Here is a 15,992-nt window from a genome sequence, read left to right as displayed (position 1 = left end):
ACTGGGAATTGCAGCGCATCTTGCTGCCGAACTCGCAGCGTCAAATCCGCTGCAACGGTATGTGTGAACCCACCCTTAAAGTGAAACTGTCAGCTGAAACTCAGGTTCCAAACTGTTGACACTGTTAGATGTTAGGTCAAGGATATACGTGGTATCTTTTATTTATCCAACTGTGCTTCCGTACCAGACAAAAATTGTTCAGTGCAAAGTGTCAAAGAGATGTTAACAAGCTCCGGAACTGCTCCAATCTAGAATACCTCCTCGCTCCCCCTCCTATTCCTAAACTTGATTAATAGTCAGCTAGAAGCCAGGTCAGGTATAGGGGGGAGTGAAGTAGTGTTACAGCACTTTAGAAGCTTGGGAACACCTCTTTGACACTTTGTATTGGAGAATAAAAACATCTTTCTGTGTTAAGGAAGCGCAGCTGGATATATGAAAGGTACCACATGTCTCCTTGACCTAACGGTTACCTAACAGTGTCAGTAGTTTGGAACATGAATTAAAGTCGATTGGTTTGGGTCTGACACCCATGATCTTTAAATAGAGATAGAGGAAGCTTGGTTCGCCCGCCATTTCCCTTTATCTGCTATTGTAAGTCTATAGAGCTTGTCTTCTACAGCAAGCTGGAGATCGCAGTTGAGCCAGGGAGAGGAGCACTTAGCTGATTGATTCTCCCAGATCCATGGTCTCTAGAACATGTAAAAAGTTTTTTTAAAGTCACAGGGACACTTTGAATATGAAGCAGTTAATTCTAATTAATTCCAATGCTTGGTGTCATGTTTAAATTGTTAAACTGGAATACAGTATTAGGCTTAAATGAAGCAGAACATTGGTAGTTGTTCCTACATCACACACTGTTTCTTCTATAGCAACCTCTGAAAGAACCAGGATTTCTGTAAATGTACAAAGTATCATGCTTATGGCTAAAAATAGTGCACCTCCATTTAGTTGAAAAAAAACCCCTTTATATGCAGTATAGTGCACCTCCATTTAGCTATACTGAAGTGAATAACGCTAAAGCAGAGTTGTCAAACTTAAATACAGAGTGGGGCAAAATTGAAAAACTAGACAAAATCTCAGGCCAACCTTAATATTTATTTGTGCATTCATGCAGCATTCCTGGCATTGTCATAGCAGTGCGTGGCCCTCCCAATAGTGTCCCACATAGTAGTCAGTGCTCCCAGTAGTGCTCTATATTGTAGTCAGCTCTTCCAATACTACCCTATTTAATAGCTATTCCTCCCAATGTTGCCCCATATAGTAGTCAGCCTCCAATAGTGCCCTATTAAGTAGTCAGCCCTCCCAATAGTACTCCATATAGTAGTTGTTCCTCCCAATGTGCCCCATATAGTAGTCAGCTCTCCCAACAGTGCCCCATATAGTAGTTATTCCTCCCAATGTGCCCCATATAGTAGTCAGCCCCGTAATGGTGCCCATATAGTATTCAGCCCTCCCAATAGTGCTCTGTATAAAAGTCATCCCTCGCAATAATGTCCCACATATTATGATAATGTCCCGCTCATATTATAATCCGATGCAACAATGGCGGGCCAGCTTTAGGAAATCAATTGATTTCCTTGGCGGGTTAAAAATAATGGCACTGCAGAACAGATTTCACTCACAGGCCAGAGTTTGACATACCTGCTCTAAAATGTGCATATATACTATGAATAGGCATGACACTATTAAAAAAAAAAGCCACAATTTTCTTATTCTGGACAATCCCTTGTAGCAATGTAGCAATGGCAACATTGCTACAGTTACATAAAAACCCAATGCTGATTTAAGCTGGCTTACAATAGTGAACTTTAGAATAGTAATTGATAATATACATAACTATTTCAATATGTATTTACATGTAAGCCAAGGGGGTAGCCCAAGGTAGATGTTCTCAGATTGTCTATTTCTGTCGAAGTTTTATTTAAAATAACCAAACTGAGAAAAAAAAATTAAGAACCCCATATGTTTATTTCCAGGTTGTAATATGCGTACAAATAGAGACACCATGTCCAATGTTTATGTAAAAATATAAATATATAAAATATATATTTAATATAAAATATATATTTGATGTTCAAGCATCCAATTAAATTAGATAAAACTATAGCATCTTTAAAAATAAATAGTAGGTCTGAATTGATACTATTGACGACTACTACGACTAGACGTCCTGGGTCTCTCTTTTTTCGTCTTGCTTGTTGTCTGTGGTTTATGACTTTTCTTGGAATACTCCACCTTTATCCATCCTCCATCATTATTACTTTTGCTTTCTTCTCCGTTAGCAGCATCGGAGGGTGGCACTGGCATTCCTGGTATGTGTCTACTTTGGTTTTGGCTAGTTCTATGAGGCTTATAGTCATGGTATCTTGGACTATTTTGTGCTGTAGTATATGATTTATATTTTCCATTGCTCATCTGGGGGGTTTTCTTATCCATTCTTCTTTGCGTTGATGCGTTATTATAGTTTTGATGGTAGTAGGTGTTGCTTACCCTCTTTCTGGCCCTTTCTCTCTCGGAGGGGCTATCGGAAGCTGTACTTGATGCGCTGCTGCCTTTAGAACTTTGGATAGACAAGGAAGACAGATTTTTGGTCAAACTCAATTGTGTTGGTGAGTTGCTGCGGGAGTAATTGATAGGTGTGACCTGTAATGTCTCCGTGATGCGTGCTCGTCTGACGGCAGCAGCATAAGAATCTTGGTTGTGAAGGTAGGGTAACACTTGGGATAGGTTGGTGAGGCTGGAAGACTGAGAACGCGGTAAGCCAGTGGAATGCGGAGAAGACGTATGCACGGCCCTCTGACGCATTCTCAAAGTGTAGATCCATCGGCTGTCAACATCTGTAGGAAAACAAAATACTGTCAGTGAAGGTGAAAAAAAAAAAAAAAAAGAAACAACATATGAATCATTACAATGAATGAATGTAACTTTAAGGGTCCTATTAGATGAAGCGATTTTTAACAATACATGATCACAAGCTTATTTTATTGTTTTAACCAATCCCAATATTCATATTACTTCAACTATCTTTGTCCCTGTTAATCTTTACACATGCAGTTCTCTTTTACAAGTATTTGACTTGCAAATTAATGATACCGAAATGTAGGAATCTTAATTTTTCCATCTGAAACTGCAAAAAAAAAAAAAATGTGGCAAAAAGTACCACTTGTAATTAACTTTATTAAAATGTAATTACCAAATAAAAAAATCACGAGATGCTCTCAATATTTAGCCTGCAGATTGTTCTAACTCCCAGGGAGTAACACTGCCCCTTGGTGGTAACTCACAGAGATCTGTAGTCTATTTATTACATTGTCTGAGGTCTTAGAAAGATAACTGTAAAGTAACTTCAGGGATCTATCTATCTATCTATCTATCTATCTATCTATCTATCTATCTATCTATCTATCTCCTATCTATCTATCTCTCTCCTATCTATCTATCTATCTATCTATCTATCTATCTATCTATCTATTTATCTCCTATCTATCTATCTATCTATCTATCTATCTATCTATCTATCTATCTATCTTCATGTTTGTTTTCCTTATTTTGTACAAAAAAAAACCCCAAACAAAACATAAAATAACGCAAACTGTAAAAAAAAAGTTACCAAATACTTAAGTTATTTTCTGGCAGCCATATTAGTCACTCTTATAGATTTAATAAGAAAGACAGATACTACTTGGTGTGACTATTGGGCGACGAGGCTGACATCACCTTGTATAATAGGGACAGTGATCAGCCAATGAATAAGCTACATCTCACATGTAATAGATGAGGTGTGGCCGACAAGCAATGGCAGCAAAGGCTGTGATCATTCATGTGGCCCTCCCTGCGTAGTGCTCCAGCCATGTATTAGGCTCGGTAAACAATCACCCATCTATGAGATTGACGCTCATTTACAACAAACATCAGGATGTCAAGGATTTATTCTTACAGGATCTGTATTCGAAAGCCCACAGACTTTACTTTAAAGTGAATGTACCACCAGATACATTGCTTTGGGTTGTTTACATTAACAGACCGGCGCGGAGATGCCAGTGGTTTGGTCCTTTTTTGAACCACCTGATTCCCGCACATGGCGCCGGTCTATTCCTAAACAGGGCCAGGAAAGAACCACCGGGGGTGGGCCTCGCTGATCCCCAGTGTGATGAAACCCCCTCCCCTCTGTGACGCGGCTCCATTAGAATCACTGACGGGCCTGTCCTCATTGCTTCATACCAGGCTGGTGCTCGGGAATAGATTGGCACTGTGTGCGGGAACCCGATGGTAGTTCAAAAAAAGGACCGAACCACTGGCATCTCCATGCAGGTCTGTTAATGTAAAAAAAACACAAATTGATGTACCTGGTGGTACATTCCTTTTAAAGCGACTCTGTACCCACAATCTGCCCCCTCAATCTGCTTGTACCTTCGGATAGCTACTTTTAATCCAAGATCTGTCCAGAGGTCCGTTCGGCAGGTGATGCAGTTATTGTCGTAAAAAACAACTTTTAAACTTGCATCCCTGTGTCAAACTGGCGTGGCCTAGAGTGCCTAAGCCCTAAGCTTGCACCACATCTCCGTTCCTCCTCCCCGCCCTCTCTACCATTAGGAATGGCTCTGGCAGAATTTATTCTATTCCTCACTTGTCTGAACACTGCACAGGTGCCTTAACGATCCAGCCCATGTGCCGTGCTCACACAGGTGATGAATAGTAGAAAACTTGCCTGGAGCATTCCTAATGGTGAAAAGGGTGGGGAGGAGGGACGAAGAGGCAGTGCAAGCCTAATGCATAGTCACTCTAGGCCACGCCAATTTGACACAGGGCTGCAAGTTTAAAAGTTGTTTTTAAGGACCATAACTGCATCACCTGCCGAACGGACCCCAGGACAGATCTTGGATTAAAAACAGCTATCCGAAGGTACAAATGGTTTGGGGGGGGGGGGGGGTCAGATTGTGGGTACAGAGTCGCTTTAAAGGTCCCAGTTTGTAAAGCACTTTCCACTATAGTAACACATGGTGCAGGGGCAGAAGACTAATAGTCAGGGTTGCCTGATCTCTAAGATCCCATAATTTAAACAAGCTGTAATAAAATCTTCACTGGAAAACTCTTTTAACCTTTTATTGGACACCCTATCACACATCTGGGAGTATAGACACTATGGGAATATAGAATGAAGATATCCCTCACAATTACATACATAAACACTCCCATTTGATAATTTAGTAAAACGTCAGCCGGATATTTTACATAATATTCTTCATTGTGGTCTACTACTCAGCATTGTACACCTCGGTATTAATAAGCGCTGAGTTTCTTTATACTGTTCCAGCGTTTCATTTTGTAATCTGAGGCTCTTACTTGAATCATCATTAGGCTTGGTCTCAGAATTTAGCAGCGACGACTTAATGGCAAGTTGGACCGGCTTCACTGCATCTTGGTTTTTCATCTTGTTCCAGTGAATTTTATGAATGTGTTTGGTTAATTTAGGAGTTCTGACATCACTCTTTTGGTAGATATAAAGAAAAAAAATGAGAAAAAAACCCAACTAAACAGCTCAATAAACATTCTGCACTGAAATTAACCAAAAACAACAGAAGAACAAAACAGATACATACATACTATAAATGCGATTTTATTAGGTAGTGCACAGCCAACTGGCTACAGTCCTCCATTCACTCTGGCTATCATTTCAGGTTTCCAGATTGTCTATTAGCAGTCTGGCAGAATGTTCCTGTGTTATATAAATGTGCACACAGGCTTAAAGGGGAACTCCACACAGACAAATCCTCAACTATTTTCCCTGTTCTTAGTATTAATAAAGTTTATTTTTGCATACATGCATGCCTTTGTAAAAGGGAATGTGTCATCAAAAAAATGGAATATTGTATAAATAATGTTTTTATGTTAAACATATTTTTTAGGAATTTTTGGTGACAATTGGTGAAAATTTAAAATGTTTCTATCTATATTATGAAATAATCCTTAAATCTTGCCGTTTTTATTCTCACCACTGGGGCTAAAACTATGCTGAGACTTCCTGTTGTGTCTGTGCTGATAAAAGGAGGCTGCTGTAAAGTCATCTATAGAGTATTGCAGTGACATGTGACACTAGTAGAGGAAACAATAGCCGCTCCCTGTGGAATGACCTCTTCACAGGTCACAGATCACACTCAGTAATGCGTCACATTCATCTCAAGGGGACAGAGATTGTCTATTGTCGTCTATGTCCATGAGTATTGCTGTAAAGCATGTCACTAAGGCAAGATGGCCACCCCCATAATAATGTACAAAAAGTGAAATAAAAAAATTATTATAGAGAACAGAAACAGATTAGAATAAACATTTCCTTTAAGCTTACCTCGTAGCTCACGATGCACTCTACAGACTCATTCTCCGAGATTCCCACAATCCATTTCTCCATTACGAATGGTGGCTGAGGAATAAATAGGAGAAACAATATCCAACATATTATTTTATTAGATAATAACTGAAATGATAACATTTTTCTGTACGCCATCTATCCATTGTCCACATTATGTATGGTAATCACTTCTCTACTTTCTCGTATATATTTAAAAAGTCACTGTCGTATTTTTTTTTTGCAGAAATAAATAGTCCAGGCGATTTTAAGAAACTTTGTAATTGGGTTTATTAGGCAAATATGCCATTATCTGCATTTAAAATGACTTTTCCCAGGTCCCCCCCTCCCTCCTCTTTTCCATCCACTGCAAAATATCAAGAAATTGTGACTTGTTGCATCAGACACAACCCTGTCTGTTCTAGAGAGAGGGTAGGGGGGAGGAGGGAGATGAGTCGGCAGCAGAGAGCTGAGAACAAAGCATTACAGGCACAGAGCTGGATGACAGCGGTATTCAGAGGTCAGAGAGGTCAGTGCTGACTGTCAGAGGAGATAGCGGGTCATGTATTTGTAAATTAAATCTTTGTTGTCCTGTTTTGGTCTCTCATTTCCCTCTCTCCATAGGAGAACAATGAAGACGGGGAGAGCTTCAAACTGCTTTTTCATGATAAAATAATCATTTTTCGGCTAATAAACCCAATTACAAAGTTTCTTAAAATCGCCTGTACTATTGCTTCCTGCAAAAAAAAAAAAATTAATGACAGTGACACTTTCTTAAATGGGTCTGATGCAGGTCAGGATTCTCATTCATTAAAAGGGGAATCTGACAACAAAACTGCTGACAGTGCTAGATAAGTGAAGGGTAAAGCACTTTACACAGATTAGATGGAAGGTCATGCTAGACAAGTGACCACGGATAAAAGTTTTGATTCAACCTTGTGTGCGCAGCCTGAAGTGTCCTCTGGGAGGTTGCTTCCTGTGTTCCCAGACTCTTACATATTTCTTAATTTATTCCTATGATATGAGGTACTTTGAAGGTTGCAATCTTGTGCATTAGTAGCCATCTTGGTCAATCATATCAATAAAGATGTTAATGGTATCTTTCTGCAGTGTCCCGTTACACGCTGACTTGGTACTGTTGCATATAGGTTAGAGTGTGAATATGCATTATCTCATGGCTGCATTGCTTTATGCTGCTTAACATATCCATACGCTAAGGTACAAAGTCATGCTACGGCAGTTTTCTTTGTGCTGCCACCTCTGGTGGAATAGTATGTAACCATGCATGAGAAGCAGGTCACATGACCTTCCCTCAGGCAAACTTCTGGCCAGAAGCCTCTACAATGTTTAATAGGAGTAATCTCTTACTCCAATTCTCTCTCTCCAGAGGGCACAAACTAGTCAGCCCTGACTAGAGCAGGGAAAGAGTCTGCCTAGTTCTAATCCTGGCTTAGCCAGAGAAAGAACTGCTGTGAGATTCTCCTGCCAGCAAAGCCTGTTGTGCAGAAGCTAGTTAATCCTGGCTCACCAGTGAATCCTATTCCAAGGTATTTCAACTTAAAGGGGAATTCCGGTGAAAAAATACAAGGGACAGTCAATTATGAGCAAATTACAGGGACTGTGCAAGGGACAGGAGAAGGGAAGGAAGATGGCAAGGACAGAATAGAACACGATACTAAGAAAGTGCTCAGAGTATTTTACTAGAGAGATCGCTAGTGTCGGCCAAGATAACCGTCAAGGTTCCATGTGTGACAGTAGTTGAAAGCCATTTAGTACTAAGGGGGAGATTTATCAAACTGGTGTAAAGTGAAACTGGCTCATTTTTCAGAGAATCTGTGAGGAATAAAAAGGGGAATCTGATTGGTTGCTAGGGGCAACTAAGACAATTCTATTATACACCAGTTTGATAAATTCCTCCCTAAAGCTCTGTTCACACGGATTAAAAGTGGCAGAATTCCCCCAGCCTCAGTGTCATAATGACAGTCTATGGGAAGCTCTCGCGCCTCCTCTCTCCGCTTCTCTCCACGCTGACATGTCCATTCTACAGAGCAGAGAGAGGAGGCGCGCGAGCCTCCCATAGACTGTCATTATGACACGGAGGCTGACGGGATTAGCCGTGGAATTCTGCCACTTTTACTCCATGTGAACGGAGCCTAAGTGTCTAGCATTGGATTCCAGACATTCTGATACTCATCCCTCCTGGATGATGTCTTCGGAGGTTAGGGTTACATGTTACATGGTCGGATGCTCAGATTTTTCACATCACTTACTTTGCACATCCGCAGAGCCTCAGCCTCTGACTGACTCCTGGTGAATGTCACATCCTTTATGTACGTTATTGCAATTTCATCTCCATCAAGTTCCATGTACATTTTCCATTTACTATCCTGAAATAAAGATAAACTGGTTAAATCATGTCGGCTCACCATTGCCTTCTATTACACCAAGCGATTATCGGCTGTAATGGCCCTTTCAACTTCCTGAGGCTCACACTGGGATCCCCACTCTAAGCTGAAAAGGAGGGATGGATACTTGTGTTATCATACTGCCACAACTATGAATGATCTGGACGCAATGTCTATACCAGTCCAAGTAGTACCCGTCAATACAATAGTGACACTACTCACAGTGGTGTATATGCAGTCAGTATGATATTGTGATATTGGTGCCTCATCAGCATGCACCAACCAAATAGCAGACTTTGTGCTACGTCTATGAAATGGGACAATGCTATCTACTTTTTTTTAAAAACTATTCAGCCCTGGCCTCTGATCTATACCCATATAGTACCACTTATGCTGCCTTGAGTGTGACTCTGCACTTAGGCATGATACATGGTACTTGAGTTTACTAAACATTCCCTAACAAAGCATATGATAAGGGGCTGCCACAATAGGTGATGAGCACTCATTAGTCCCTATATCCTAGGCAATATACAGTTAGTATAAGTGTCATCCAGTATAGTTATAACTAGATATAGTGTAATCCAGTATAGTTATATCTAGTTATGTTTAGATATCACACCCACAAGACCTCTTAGGGTGCGTTCACACCTACAGGATCCGCAGCAGATTTGATGGTGCAGATTTGATGCTGTGTTCAGTGTCACTGTCGGTTTTTTTATGCAGAAATCAATAGTACAGGCAATTTTAAGAAGCTTTATTATTGGGTTTATTAGGCAAATCTGCAATCAAAATTTTTTTCCCAGGTCCCCCCCCCCTCGCTCCTCTCATTCACTGCTCGTTATCAGGAAATCTCAACTCTTTTACATCAGTCGAGCCCTGTCTGTTCTATGGAGAGGGGAGGGGGGAGGAGGGAGATTAGTCGCCAGCAGAGAACAAAAGATTACACAGCAGGACCTGTGTGAAAATGGTATTCAGAGGTCAGGGCTGACTTCAGAGGAGATAGCCCGGTGATGTAGCTGTAAATTAACTTTGTTGTCCTGTTTTGGTGCCTCATCTCCCTCCACCGCTCCCCTCTTTATAGAGAACCATGAAGACAGGGGGGAGAGCTTCAAACTGCTTTTTTTTATGATGAAAATGCATTTTTCGGCTAATAAACTCATTACAAAGTTTCTCAAAATTTCCTGTACTATTGATTTCTGCAAAATAAATTTAAACGACAGTGACACTTTAAAGGACATGTATAAAAGTTTCTATAGTGTTCCAAAATACCATAACATTAAAACCACATGCCCAGTGTTTAGTAGGTCCCCCTTGTTGTGCCACCAAAAAACTTGACCCATTGAGGCCCATTGAGACACAAAGCTTCTGAAGGTGTCCTGTGGTATCTGACATATCAAAATATTAGCAGTTGATCCTTTAAAGAAGACATGTTAGCTGATTTTGCTGACTAAAGTAAAGACAATCTAGACTAGGGACCAGATTTATCATAGGGTGTAAAATACACACTGGTGTAAACTGCCCAGAGCAACCAATCACAGCTCCTCTTTATTTAACCAGAGCAGAAAGTTGAGCTGTGATTGGTTGCTATGGGCAGTTTACACCAGTGTATATTTTACACCCTTTGGTAAATCCCCCCTAGGACTTTTACCCTGTATAAGGAGATATAAGTCTTATTTCAATCCGTTGCTCCAGCGCTGAGATATAAGCTTTACAATGTTATGCAAATTAAGAGATAAAGTCTATGGGGTGTTCTCCTGGCATGTAAAAGCTCAGCAATGCTCAGCCCCTTCTCTCCTAACTAACCTGCACACTTTTACAGCCCATGGGATCTCCCTGTGGGCTTTATTTCCTAACCTGTATAAAACTTCTAAAGCTTATATCTCAGTGCTGGAGCAACAGATTGAAATAAGAGTTTTCTTATCTCCAAATTCAAGGTAAGAAGCCCTATTGTACAATGACTTTACTCTGGTCAGCAAAAACTGACAACAAGTCTTGTAAGTTGTCAGATGCGGCCTCCATGGATAGATGCTCAATCTGATAGAGGTCTCAGGAATATGGAGTCACATCTTGAACTTTGCCAGGCTGCTTAATCTATTACTGAACTATGTTTGCAATGTGGTGGGACATTATCTTGCTGAAAGAAGCCCTACAATTAGAGAATCCTGCTGCCACGAAGGGGTACACCCCAACAATGCTTAGGTACATGGTAAGGGTCACAGTAATATCCACTTAAATGGTTTCCCAGCAAAATATTGCCCAGAGCAAAACACTGCTCCTGCTGGCTTGTCTTCTTTCCATACTGAAGAAGTTCCAATAGCTGGCGAGCAAGGGGGGCTGTTTGAAAGTGTGTACACCAAGCAAGGTCACAGTTTAGAGAATGAACCAGGAAATTATTAGATCCATGGTGGAGAAAAACAGTACAGCAAAAAAAAAAAAAAAAAAAAAAATCTTTCAAATCAACTGGTGCCAGAGAGTTGTAATTTACTTCTATTAAACAATCATTCAGTACTTATCAGCTGCTGTATATCCTGCAGGAAGTGGTGTATTCTTTCCAGTCTGGACAGCAGGAGATGTTTCCTATGGGAATATACATCCAATTTTTCCAAGAGGCACCATTATCACTAGATAGTCCATGTTATTCACCCCCTAGTTTTAATGTTATGGCTGATCATAAGTTAACAAAATGACATAAAAATAAAACACATTGAAAATAACAGACAATTTTTTATCTCCACTTAACAAATACAAACTGAATACACAGCGTGCCATGGGTCAGGAAATTTCCTTATTTGCCTGTGAGGCATGTAAAGCATTGATCAACAATTAATTTGAAGCACATGGACTACAGAAGCCTAAACATTTGATGGATTAATTTAGCATAAAATGTGTGATGTGCTATGAATAATGATGTTTCATGCAGACGGATTCTCTCATGCAATAAAAATACATTCATAAGCCAGAAATGACACTTGAAGATAAAAAAAAATTATAAAAAAAATGGGGGATATAGTCATAACAAGGTTTTGATTGCGCTCGCTTTACCATGTGTAGTGTCACTTATGTGCGGGTTGTAGCTGAAGAAGTTTTCTATGAATATGATAAAAGATCTAAATGTCATTTATACAATTCATACAGTAGGTAGAACCATGTTCTTGCTGTGAAATAATATAGAAGTAGCAACAAAAGCTGCGGATGAAGCTCCTGACAAAGCACCCGAACAAAGTCGAATGTGTCTATAAAACATTCGCAAATCGGCACTTTCCGCCGAGTACGCCAGTGGGCGGAAAGGGGGCGGAAAAGGGGCGGAAAGTGGGCCGAATGGACGATTTACCATCCGTTCCGCCAAAATGTACGCCGAAAACCTACTCCAGTCCTCAGCTGGCGTAGGTTTTCGGCGGTGCGCAACGGCGCGCACGGGATTTATGTAGTGGCAGTCCGCCTCTACATAAATCTCCGTAGCGTCGGAGCTGCGGGGGCATTTTTACGTCCGGCGTAAAAAACGCTGGACTTAATAAATGCCTCCCATAGTGCACCACCTGTACTGGGACACTACAATCGTTTGTTCAACCCCAGTGTAATAGGCTTTGTAAACAAGAGCCGAACTAGAAGATCGGGCAGCAGTTGGACTGTGTAATACAGCCCTTAAAGAATCGGCTGCTAACATCTTGGTACCAGATACCACAGGACACCTACAGAGATTGTGCAGTGTTGAGCAGAAAGGCCGAACTTTTCGGGTTTTTCGAGTTTTACAACATTCTCTGAACTTGGCATTTGACTTTCCACGGTTGCAAATGTTGGATACAGTCTATGGCTGCATCCATGTATTCCAGGCCTCCCTAGGGCTATGTTCACATGTAGTAAGAGATCGGCCGTTCCATAATACGGCCAGCTCACGGAACAGCCAGTCTCTAAAAAAGATCATCCTGGATGATCTCCAGCACCGCAGAGATCTGATGGGGGTGCATCTGTGCATGCCCACATCAGAACTCCCAACTGCACACTATGGAACGAGCGTCCAGAGCCGCTCGCTCCACTATGTGCACGGACAGTTTTTTTGATATGTGAGTTTTCTACTGCGCCGCTGGGGATCCCGGCCGGAGCATATACTATGTGTATACGCTCCATAGAAGGAAAGGTAGCGTATATTTTCGTATTAAGTATGGCCATTGTTGCAATCGGCAACAACAGCCGCACTTTTATGAAAATATATGTTGTGTGACCATGGTCTAGGGCTGTATCCAACCTCTGCAGCCACGACGAGTCAGATGGCGAGTGTTAAGGTCCGGAGAGTGCTGCTGAACCCTAACAGTTCGGCCTCCCCACACTGCATTAGTCTTGTGCAGTCCATGCTATAGAGGCACAACAAGCGGGACCTACCCAACATTAGGCAGGTAACTTAAATTTATTGGTATATACAGGAATATTAAAGAAACCATTGTAGATGTCCTTTGTGTAAAATATCAGTTGCTATGTACACACACCCTTGTGTGACTATATTATACATTTTTATAATGCCCACTTTTGTAATAAGGTTAAATATACAAAGTCTTAAAGGGGTAGTGCGGCACTCAGAAATTATTCACAGAATAACACACATTACAAAGTTATACAACTTTGTAATGTATGTTATGTCTGTGAATCGCCCCTTTCCCTGTGTCCCCCACCCCCACCCGTGTACCCGGAAGTGTGGTGCATTATACATTACCTGATCCGTGTCGAGGGCTGTCCACCATCTTGTGCCAAACGTCATCTTGTGCCGCCCGTCCCCCCTCCGCCGCATCACAACTGTGCTCAGCCGCGATTGGCTGAGCACAGTTATGCTCAGCCAATCGCGGCTGAGCATCGGATGACGCTGCAGAGGGCGGACGGCATTCGGAACAGTCGGAGCTGTTCGCTGTCCGCCCGAAGAAGACGTAGCTGAATGAAGATAGAAGACTGGTGTCGGCACGTGACAGGTATGTAAAGCGCACCACACTTCCGGGTACACGGGTGGGGGTGGTGGGACACGGGGAAGGGGGCCATTCACAGACATAACATACATTACAAAGTTGTATAACTTTGTAATGTGTGTTATTCTGTGAATAATTTCTGAGCGCCGCACTACCCCTTTAAAAGGGATGAAACTAAAGAAATAAAAAAAAAGCAATAACAATAATCTGCAGCTGGAAATAAATAAATCGGAGACATCTGTATATCACCTTCATGTCTCCAGATAGCGAACAACTGAGCTTGTGAATAGGCAAAGAGGGCCGCTGACGGCACACTCCACCCTATTCCAAATCTATGCCTAGTAAGTACATGCCCTCTAAAGATTTCCAGGCGGATCTCTCCATCCCCTTCTCCACTACGCACAACTTATCCCAAAACTTTAAGCCTTTTTCAGTTTAAAAGGTCAAATCCCCATCTCATCCATCACTACGGTCTCTCCGATACCACAGAAGAAAAAAAAGAGAGAGAGAAAAAACAATTCTCCCCGCTGTTATTAAAAGTAGTAACATGTTGACGCGGAGAGCTCCCGTCATCTCCTGTAAATTCTTTGCCATTATCTAGCTCAGCTGCTGAGACCCGCTGTTTCCAAGTCATAACAGTCGAACATTCATCTACGGCACCTGGGTTATTTTTCATTATGTTAAACCCGACTCGCTTTATTCTTTTTTTAAAAAAAAAAAAAATTCTAGCTAATACAAGTGAGAATAATTTGCTCTTTATAGCCGGCGTGTCGTGACCCTCCAAAAAAGCTTTGTCCCACCGGGGCCGACGAGGGGATCTCTTCTCCCGAAATTCCATTAATAGTCCTCTCTCTTAGCAAAAAATGTAGGTTCCAGGGTCTGGAGACGAAAAAAGGGATGTTTTAATCTCTTCAGGAAAACAATGTCTGGTAATGATGTAAAGGACTATTGCGGTACTGATGTAGAATCATAAATTATTCAGCACCTTTCACTTGGCATCACTGTGATATCCTCATTAGTAGTGGCTCACAGTTACTGTCAGATGGTGTCCGTACAAATGCAGGCATTATATTGTCTTTGAGATGTGCAGCTGGTTTCGTGACACTGCCAGTATATGAAAACATGACGCCAGTTTGTTTTATTTAGTGCTAAACCTTCCAGTTTGTAAAAACAAGGCTGACACAGAGCCTGACATGAGGCAGAGAAAATAATTAGCTCCCATTTTCTCAGCCTCCCATTTCCTTCTCCCCGCTGTGATTCCTTTCCACTAAACCACCACATGTCAGTCGAAATGGGAGGCAATTAGTGGGCTCATTTCAGTCCCCACAACTGTGCTGAAAAGAAAGTATTTATGATGGCACAATGAACAGCTGAAAGATTAAATAACATTTGCCTTTTGAAAAGAAAATGACTTCAAGCTAAATGGCCAATTTTTGATTATTCTCAAACAAGCTTAGAGTAGTTGGTTTTTTTTTTTTTTCTTTTTTTTCCCTATTTTTTATTTTATTTTATTTTTTTAAATACAAGAAAGGGGGGGGGGGAAAGAGTCATTTTTAGGTGGAAGAATCAAATAAAAATCTTGACACTGTAATGCAAATGACTGATGTTTTATTGCAAAATATGTAAATGTATTATACCCTTAACAATGGCGCGTGTCGAAGGTCAGGCGGGATTGCTACTAACTAGACACTGCGCAGACAAGGTTGCGTTTTCTTTTTTTTTTCTTCTTCTTTTTTTTTTTTCCTCTCTGTTTCGTTGCCTTTGGGGTATTCGAAAAGATTACATTGAAACGAGCCAAATGAAGCATACTTTTTAATGGCACAATACGCCTGTCCGGGATAGGGGAAATCGCTTTGAAAAACATCATCGGGCCTGACATGTTTATAAAGGTCCTGACATGTTTTCATGACTGGTTGACACGTCGCCGAAATGAAGAAAGGCAGAATAATGCGCTTTTCCACGCAGCACTTTTAATTGGGGCGGGAAGTCCGACCGATCGTTGTATTATTTTTTTCTTTTTTTTAGTGTCAGGTTAGTTTTTTTTTCCGGTAAACTTGCGTGTGTATGTTTTTTTTTTTTTTTTTGTTTGACATACTGTAGTTATGAAGGATAAAACAGTCACAGCTTGAAGCGTGTTCAGACTCTGTGATGAGCCTGATACACTGGGAATTAAAAGGCAGCTTAGAGGAGATCCCAGAGTAATTGACTCCAACTCTGCTATTGTGTACTGTGTGATGGTGAATAGGATATACACTGATCAGCCATAACATTAAAACCACTGGCAGGTGAAGTGAA

General features: G+C 41.1%; 1 protein-coding gene across 2 annotated transcripts in view; it reads right to left on the bottom strand.

The window, feature by feature from the left end:
- Positions 1-1,962: 1,962 nt before the first annotated feature.
- The window catches only part of MAP3K20 (mitogen-activated protein kinase kinase kinase 20), a 150,710-nt gene continuing 136,680 nt past the window's right edge, over positions 1,963-15,992 (bottom strand). For both annotated transcript variants that reach the window (XM_069982942.1, XM_069982943.1), the window contains exons 17-20: positions 8,614-8,730; positions 6,344-6,418; positions 5,344-5,488; positions 1,963-2,837 (exon numbers count right to left, since the gene is read on the bottom strand). In XM_069982942.1, the coding sequence (XP_069839043.1) occupies positions 2,143-2,837; positions 5,344-5,488; positions 6,344-6,418; positions 8,614-8,730 (1,032 nt within the window). In that variant the 3' untranslated portion in view covers positions 1,963-2,142. The remainder of the gene's footprint in view (positions 2,838-5,343; positions 5,489-6,343; positions 6,419-8,613; positions 8,731-15,992) is intronic.

The sequence above is a fragment of the Dendropsophus ebraccatus genome, chromosome 9 (assembly GCF_027789765.1).
Source record: "Dendropsophus ebraccatus isolate aDenEbr1 chromosome 9, aDenEbr1.pat, whole genome shotgun sequence".
NCBI lineage: Eukaryota > Metazoa > Chordata > Amphibia > Anura > Hylidae > Dendropsophus > Dendropsophus ebraccatus.
The sequence above is the reverse complement of the archived record's forward strand: the minus strand, read 5'-3'. Positions and strand labels throughout refer to the sequence as shown.